The sequence below is a fragment of the Mytilus californianus genome, unplaced genomic scaffold, assembly GCF_021869535.1.
Source record: "Mytilus californianus isolate M0D057914Y unplaced genomic scaffold, xbMytCali1.0.p SCAF_10, whole genome shotgun sequence".
Taxonomy (NCBI): Eukaryota; Metazoa; Mollusca; class Bivalvia; order Mytilida; family Mytilidae; genus Mytilus; species Mytilus californianus.
Genome location: NW_026262582.1, coordinates 9,850,151 through 9,859,036, shown reverse-complemented (window position 1 = coordinate 9,859,036; position 8,886 = coordinate 9,850,151). Strand labels below are relative to the sequence as shown.

At 36.0% G+C, this 8,886-nt stretch overlaps 1 protein-coding gene across 1 annotated transcript; it reads right to left on the bottom strand.

The window, feature by feature from the left end:
• Positions 1–300: 300 nt before the first annotated feature.
• On the bottom strand, positions 301–7,225 carry LOC127718670 (uncharacterized). Its single transcript, XM_052224723.1, has 6 exons — positions 7,171–7,225; positions 6,176–6,268; positions 3,388–3,429; positions 2,181–2,476; positions 1,423–1,545; positions 301–414 (listed from the first exon to the last, which is right to left on the bottom strand). The coding sequence occupies exons 1-6, from the start codon at positions 7,223–7,225 to the stop codon at positions 325–327; spliced, it is 699 nt and encodes a 232-aa protein (XP_052080683.1). The 3' UTR covers positions 301–324.
• Positions 7,226–8,886: the final 1,661 nt, after the last annotated feature.

Below are 8,886 nucleotides of genomic sequence, written 5' to 3'. Positions count from 1 at the left end.
GAAAAGCACTTGACCCGAAAATAACGATAAAAAATTTTAAAAAGATTTAAAAAATTGTAAACACTATGTATTTATTAAAATATGATTTTCTTTGATTTTTGTGTTTTACAAATTCAGTTCACATCTGATTTAGATTCAGGACAATTAAGAGCATGAACATTGCACGTAGACTCTAGGTTTGCTGTCTGTTGTTGAAGACCGTTTAACGAAGGGCAAGTTTTATTTGGTTTCTCGTTGACTACTCCCAAATCTCCCATGCTTTATACCTAGCTATTTTTCGAGTTCTTAAATAATGAAAAATTACACTTTCGAATTTGTCTTTATTCAAGCCCATGTTAATACATATATTTTATCGAGTGGTGCTGATTCCACATGCAAAACTTCTGGAGTAGTATCGCATTCTTGATGGAAAACCTATAAAACAAAATTAGAAAGATAAAATAAAATAAAACATTGACTATGGACCTAAAAATAGTAAAATGTTGATTAAAAGGCTAACATGTTAATCCCGCCGCATTTATGCGCCTGTCCCAAGTCAGGAACCTCTGGACTTTGTTAGTCTTGTATGTTTTTTTTTCAATTTTGGTTCATATATATGTTTTGGAGTTTAATATGACGTCCATTTTCGCTGAACTAGCACACATTTTGATTTAGGGGCCAGCTGGAGCCCGCCTCCGGGTGCGGGATTTTTTCGCTGTGTTGCAGACCCATTGTGGCCTTGGGCTGTTTTCTGCTCTTTGGTCGGGTTGTTGTCTTTTTGACACATTCCCCGTTTCCATTCTCAATTTTATAATGCACTGTGTGTATTTTGAGTAAAGTTGTTTGACTGACTGAATGAAAGAAGACAATTATCGCAATGCTTCAATGAATAAATTGGTAGGCATCGGTGACCGAGTGGTCTAAGTAGTTCAACTGCTGTACCACTTTGTCAACACTGAGGTTGTGAGTTCGAGCCCTCATGCGGGTGCGTTCGACTCTTAATCTTAATTGACTAGGATTGCAAGTTTTTCTACCGAAGGTATATGATTCTCTCCAAACACTTTGGCTTCCGCCAACAAAAAAAACTTGCCGACAAGAAATAGCAAACAGTGCTGAAAATGGCATTAAAACACTAACGATCAAACTATTAATAAATGAATTTAAAGTATTCCTCATTAGCGTTGTAGTATTCCACATATTTAAATACATACTGGTCTCTGGTGGAGAGTTGTCGCATTTGAAATTATACCACATCTTCTAATTTTTATATTGTAATATTTATCATTTTATCAAAAATATGTATTAATCGTTTTCTCAAGATATGAACGATCTTTAAAATAAAACTTATGGGTAGCCAATATTAATCGAAATCAATTTCTTTGCTTATATAAGAAAGAGATTATATGTGTGGAATGAAAAGGGAAAATCTAGTACAATACTTACCCTTATTTCATTTCCATCACATGATATAAGTATGCCTGCATGTCTTACATTTTTCCGCGGATGATAAAATACTGGAGTGTACGGTTTAGCTAATTCTGAACACGTGCCATTCCTTAAAAGTACCTGTAAAAGTAAGTTATTAATGCCATTTAAAAATCACTAGATGTATGGAAACTATCGAATAAAACCCAATACACGTATGGAGTATCTATTTCACAGATAACGACGGATATGTTCCAATAGTCGTAACCACAATACCGTCCTCTTTTCCTCGAATGTGACCTACCGAAATAGAGTTATCACTGGGTTTGTATTTACACGAGCAACACGACGGGTGCCACAAGTGAAGCAGAATCTGTGTAATCTTCCAGAGAATCTGAGATCGCCCCTCGATTTTGTTGGGGTTCTAGTTGCTTAGTCTTTAGTTTTCTATGTTGTGTTTTGTGTACTTTTGTTTGTCTTTTCGTCGTTTTTCTTTTTTTGCCAAGGCACTGTCAGATTGTTTTCAATTGATGAGTTTAAATATCCTATTGGTATCTTTCGCCTCTATCTTGAACTATTAGCTTAAAAAAATAAAGTAAAATGGAAGATTTCATTCTTTGGTTATTTTATTTCCAAATAAATAAAGTAACGTGATTTGTCAATTTAATGAAGTCCAAATCCTTGAATGATAATTTTAAGAAGTTCTTAACATACAGGTATTTTACGTGATCACGTGATCATTAATTGTTTGTATTATACAGTCAATTACGAATTACCTGTTCGCCTTCAACCCATTCAGAACTGACAGGGGCGTTGCACAGTGTCATAACTAAGGCATCATTATCATGGTGACCATCATCGTTAGGACATTGTGCAGCTCGTGAGTTATGGACAAATTGATTTCTTGCAACGGCATCAAAAATAGCAACGATGTCACATACACTGGTATGTGTTGACTTTGTAGTAAATGGTGCATGGGTAACAACTGGTGCATGAGTTTTATGGGGTGCATGAGTTGCATGCGGTGCATGAGTTATGTGAGGTGCATGAGTCTTTGGCGCATCTGTTTGATCTAAAACGTAAAGTAAAAAACTACTTATGATTTAGAATAACTATTTTTCTTTAATATCTTGTCTGGAAAAAATAATTATCTATATAACTTCATATAACACAAGGTACCCAACTCGCATTTTCGAGAAATTATACTCCGTTATATATCGATCCGCGAATGGTTCCGACAACAGAAATATGCGTGTTATACACCATTTTGTAAATACTTTAAAATAAATTTACGAGTTTACAAGTTTCAGTGGGATAAACAACCGCGGAATCGAAATATAACGGAAGTTTTCGACCAAGCGTCATTTCTTAAAACATTCGAGTTGAGTACCTTAATTTTATCATAGTAATGTATAATTTTAATCAGAGAAAAGACTTAGTGATTGTGTTATATTAAGGCACAAAGCTAAAATATTTCAGATACCATGCAGAGCCTATGAGTTTATACCTTCTGCTTCACATTCAATGTTAGTGCTCATAATATCATACCATTTTTTTTCTTCTTTACAATGTAAACAAAATCCGAAGCTGTATTTTTTTCAGGATCAAATTCCAGAACCGGAATGAAGCCAGTTCTACGTGTATTTAGTCAGGTTACCAGATTCTGTCATTACACCTACTGTCTGTTTTGTAGAACCAGACTCGCGCAATATAGACTATGTGTATGACAATCTGATTAAAATGCAGATCCTGTGTCAAAGCTTTGCTGACAAGGATTTAACAACACTCCGTTTTACTTTCTGGTAATTATTACATCAGCCAATGAAATTTCAGCCTTCAAATTTTTGAAGGTGAGTATTAATCTGACGAAGCCAGGGAATCTCGAAAGCTCTTCAAAACAGAAAGTAGACGCACCAGTCTACATTTTAATCAGATTGTGTGTAAAACTATGATAAGGAGCAAATATGACATAAAAGTACTCACCTTTACAGCTCAGACCTTTACATCTAGTGCAATCTAAACACTCTAAAGAAATGAAATAAACAATAATTGAAAACACTTTTAATTTCAAGTAAATCGTGACAAATTACTCAAAAATAAAAATTTTGACTAGTAATTTTTCTCGGTATTTTTTTTTTTTTTTTTTCATAAAATTGTATTTGACATAGTTTATCATCACGTGTCTTGTCTTGACATTTTCATAAGAATCGCCGGTTTTAACGTCAGATAGTCTACGAGTTTTACTTTTTTTTGCATTGTCCTCCGGGTTATATCCCTATCAGTTACACCACTCGTTCTCATTACGTTCTGAAATATGTAGTCGAACAGACTTAAACTGTACGAAAACGGAATGACCGTAGTAGCAACTTTTAACTGTCTGTTTACGAACTTCATGGACGGGTGTGATGCTCCAGAGACTGCTCATAATTTCCGGGCGACCACCCCGTCTTGCCATTAGACGTAGTGGCGACGTACTGAAATCAAGTTGGATGTAATATGCACGGAATTGCCGTACTTCGAACGTACTAGGGACGTGGTATGACGTGGTGTGGTTGGTCGTAAATTGTATGTACGTGTGCACATAGACCGAGTCCGTTTGTAGCACATTATCCCGTTCACACACAAAACCAAATCGACCTCTTAACGTCCTTAGTGAGTCTTTGTTTCTTGCGTTCTTACAAACCCGTCTGAAGTAAAATTAGACAAGGTTTGGTATAAAAAGAGGCCGTTTTGGCACTGGTTAATCATTTGGTTAGTTATATGCACAGAAACATAGATAACCTTGATCTTGGGGTGGGTAGGAATTTCTTCAGTGAGCGTGGTGATTCATTTCTAGTTTGTATAGAGGGGAAACGAAATTCACATAATTTTTTATCAAATTAACATATGTATTTTCATGCAGCACTTCAGCTTATAATAATGAAGACGAATATCACCATAGCATTATAGGCATTAAACGGAATATCAGACAATCATCAAGCATCGCCGCATGTCATCTTATGCTGTGTCATCATTTAAAACCACAAGTTATAAAATAACCAGCACAACTGAAACATATATAAAAAGTGGCGAACAAGAATGAGAACCGGCATGCACATGCTGGTTTTGTAGCCAGCAGGCCAGAAATTGGTTGCATTTACGTTCTGAAAGCACTAGGGACGAGATGAGTACGTTGTCAGAACAAATTAAATTGTCTGTAAACGAGGTGATTGAGTTAGGAACTAGTTACAACGGTTTTCGACGTATAAGGAACAAAGAATAACTAGTTGCAAACCGGTTTAAACAGACTACAGACGGAAACGGTGTCCCCGGCTGTGAGATGAACCGGCAATTTTACCCGGTCTGAACTGGATATAAACGGACTGCAGACGGGTTTAAGACGAGATGGACGTATCTTAAACTGTTTAAGAACTACCCAGGGTCGCGTTATATACATTGTTCGGCCAAAGCTATCGTTCTAGTCGGACAACAACCCGTTTTACGTCTTTTTAGGACTGGTTCGGACGTTCTGAGAACTTATTTGGTGTGACTGAAGCTTTACTACAGTTGGGATCAGTTCTACCATAGAACTGTTTTATGGTATACAACTGTCAAAATCAATTGTCTAAAACAGTCGTACGGTAGATCCGTCAGAATCTGTTCTAGGTTAGAACTATCTATAAACGGTTCTAGGGGTCTGTCTTAAACTGTTCTACAGGTGTTAAAAGAACTATTCTACAGACGGTTCTAGAACGGAAAATCTGTCCGAATCTGTTTTAGGTTAGAACTGTTCTAGGGGTAAACCACGTCTGTCTGAATCTGTTTTACAGGTGTTAGAATATATAGTTTTAATTTTATTGTCATGTATTTTAATAGTTCAATCAAAAAAATCACCACAATTATTTGTACACTTTAATTGAAACTTGTTCTGCTCCTCGGGGCTTCTTGATTGACAAATAAATAAAAAGTGTTGTTGTTGGTGTTAAGAGAACTATTCTACAGACTGTTCTAGAACGGAAGATCTGTCCCAATCTGTTCTAGGTTAGAACTGTCCATGAACGGCTCTATTATTGAACCACTTCTGTCAGAAACTGTTCTACAGGTGTCAGGAGAACTTTTATACAGACTGTTCTAGAACAGTTCTCCTTACAGTTTCTGATATATTTTAAGAGACGTTAGAACTGATCCAAACTGTATCTCAGATTTTCCCTATAAAGCACTTCTCATTGAAATGTAAACAGGGATATTTGTTCTTGTTGCTGCAGCTTTACTATATGAACATGTTAGACAGTTGGTTTATTTTTTTGAATTGATTCTAATTTGATTCACATCTCTTTGATAATAGGCTTTTGATTTTTCAATTGTTCTCGAGAATCGCCGAAAAGACATTTATTTCTTTAAATTCGCATTTGGTGTAGTGGCTTTGAAACTGTTACATGCATCTCTGGAATTCGTATAGCTTACTATAAATATACGATATGAACTTGGTCCATTGTTGAAGGCCATGAAATGACTTGTGATTGTTCACATCCTTGACCAATGAATGGTCTTTTAATTGAACGTCTCAGAATCTAAAGGACTGTGGGTAATTTTATTGTTCGTACCCCAAAATGAAAATAACGTCAAGCTATCGGTTAAATTTTCATTGCTTAGGACATTTTTTACCAATCACGACGTTTTGGTGTACACTTTTGAAAATATTACCCAGAATGCATTAGATTCTGAAAGTGCGAATTGAGCAGTCATACATGTCACATCTCCTTATGTGTATATGTTTATGTCGTTTACATACCTAAATGTTGTTCATGTTTACAGAAACATCCGTAGCATTTGACCCAACGATGTCCTCCCTCTTTACAGCTGTCAAATAAAAATCTTTTGATCCCTATCAAAATAAAATCATCGAGTTACTTATGTTTCCAAGCATACATATTCTGTTGCCAGGAACATGTTCTAATATCTTCAATATGCAAGTACAAAGTTGTTCAATTCCCCAAGTCTGAACATGGCAAATTAACCAATCACAATAAAGGTACCAACGTTATGCTAAAGATAAACATGTTTTTAAGACAAAGAAATGGAGAATAATATAATGCCATGGAAGGTAGACCGGTTCTCAAGTAAAATTCCAGAAACATTTTTGCTATTTAAAAATGAGGCACAAACGTTTCTCAGAGTAAGGTTTTGTGTGTGAATAGTTAAGACACAAATCATGTGTGAATATCTTTTGGAGCGAGTGTTGTGCTCTATATTATTTCTAAGCGTTCGTGAGGTAAGTTCAGTAGCCATAGGTCATTTAACTGAATTTACTGTGATTTTTTTTTCACTGTAAACAAAACAAAATGTAATGTTTTGATAATTAAATGACATTTTATTCTGAAAATCAGGGAAAGTTTGAAGTGCATTTGATTTCAGAAACAATTTGTTTCAAAACCGTACATTCTCCTCAGTTTGGGATATTTTTTTTAATGAGACAGTAACCCAACGACACAATGAAAACAAAAGATAATGCAGTATAAAAGTCACTTATCCACATCTCATTGGTAACTCAAATTTAAAACCAATTTAAATCCTAAATTTGCAGTCTTGTATCAATCTGTGATTTTGTAAAGCAAGTATATCGAATGCCAGACTAGGTTCTTATCCGTCGACAAGTCTCCTGAATCAGCAGTCCTACATGTTTGATGGGTCTGTTTGTAAAATTGGTTCATTGAATAGTGGTAGCGTATCTAGCTTACCATAATTTATTTATTATTGATAATTGCTTGTAAAAGTTATCAAACTTACCTACGGCTTCATGTATAAAACATAAAACAGCCAACAAAAATAGAGTATTTTTCATCTAAAATCAAAAGTAAATAAGTTCATAGTATTTTTTCCTTCAAATTAAAATTTGTTTTTCACGGTAACTTATTCTATTTGTATGTATATAGTTTACATTGCAAGTCTATCAGGGACGAAATGTGTCCTCATGTATTGGATCTATGTAAAGGGCATAACACCACTTAAGTTAAGATATCCAATCGTAGTACTAATTTATCGTAGGACATGTAGAAAAATCCGTCCGTTCGGAATAAATCGTAACTTAAGTAGTTTTATGCATATCAGCTCAGAATTTTGGAACACCTATTTCCTCTGCGTAAATCGCAAACAAATTTGGCCATTTTTAATTCGATATTTTGCATGTAAGTGTTGTGTTGCTTTCAGCAATAAAAAACACAAATAATTAAAAAAAAAAAACATCAAAGAGCAATACAGTATTAGTATCCAACAATTGGAACTTGTCTATAAAGTGTATCTACATCTAAGGCATTAACCTATATGAGGGTCTGGATAGGGGTCCTTCATTTCTGTATTCTTTAATTTTTTAGGCCATTGTTCTCTATTCTTTCTACGTTTTGCCCATTATTCTCTATTCTTTATAATTTAGCACCTCCTTATTCTCTATTCTTTATATGTTTTGCCCATTATTCTACATTCTGTAATGCGGTGTTCACAAAGTGCCGATTATGGCTTCCGTTTGAGATCGGTCAGCGCTAAGACTCGAAAAGTGAATAAGTCGGATTACTATCCTCAATGATCTGGAATGTCCTATTATTGTCTGAACGCTGTAGTATACGTTCGTAACAGATTCCTACGGATCAGACAGGTCGGACAAACACCCCCGACAGTTAGGTGCGTCCCGTAACATTCGGGGAAACTCAGCCGATTTTGTCTTGTCGGATTACAATCGTGACTATGTCTTGACAGATTCTGCTGTATCGGATCAAAATCGTAACATTTTTCTGTGTTTTCTGGACGGTGTGCTGTGGAACAGGCATAATATGGAGAAATTAGTCATTGCTGTTTTTTTGCCGATTGAGTCCAGATTGTATTCCGATTGCGAACCGTCTTTACCGAAATCGTTCCGGAACAGTCCCGTTATTAATGCGAAATTCAGCAATAATACCCACGTCAGAGTCCCGACAATTACAGAAAACGATACGGCTGAGTCCAGACAAAGCCGTTTGCAATGCGGCACAGCAGACTGTGATAGGATTGCGTTCCGACAGTACCTGATCATCCCGAATATGGCGACAGTTTTCTAACGGATATGTTCCGACAGCGTCGGTTCACTGTCTGGTCACTGTCTGATGTCTGTCGGTTCGCATTCGGCAGAATCGAGATGCTGTCGGGACAGATTCGGTCGTTTTTTACCATTTGAAAGATACATTCGGATTAGAATCAGATTGAGAACGGAAAAATCGGGATCAATTCGGATGGAAACGGCAGAATTTGGACGCTTCCTGAACAATATCTGATTGTTGTCGTGATTGAATAAGTTTTTTTTTACAAATTTAAATAAAAGTTTGAATTTCCAGCCACGATTCACAGGATCTCGGTCAGACTTTTGACAAATTTTAATCGGGAATGGTCCTATCAAGGTCGGCAGTAAAAATCGTGAATGTGTGACCCCAGCTTAAACCCCAATTCACACCCTCCTATATCATTATTTAAAGGAGT

Coding starts and splice junctions, on each gene's coding strand:
- LOC127718670 (XM_052224723.1), bottom strand. CDS start 7,225: ATGAAAAATACTCTATTTTTGTTGGCTGTTTTATGTTTTATACATGAA. Junction 2,477..3,387: donor TAAAGGTCTGAGCTGTAAAG/GTGAGTACTTTT, acceptor TTTACGTTTTAG/ATCAAACAGATGCGCCAAAG. Junction 1,546..2,180: donor AATGGGTTGAAGGCGAACAG/GTAATTCGTAAT, acceptor TTACTTTTACAG/GTACTTTTAAGGAATGGCAC.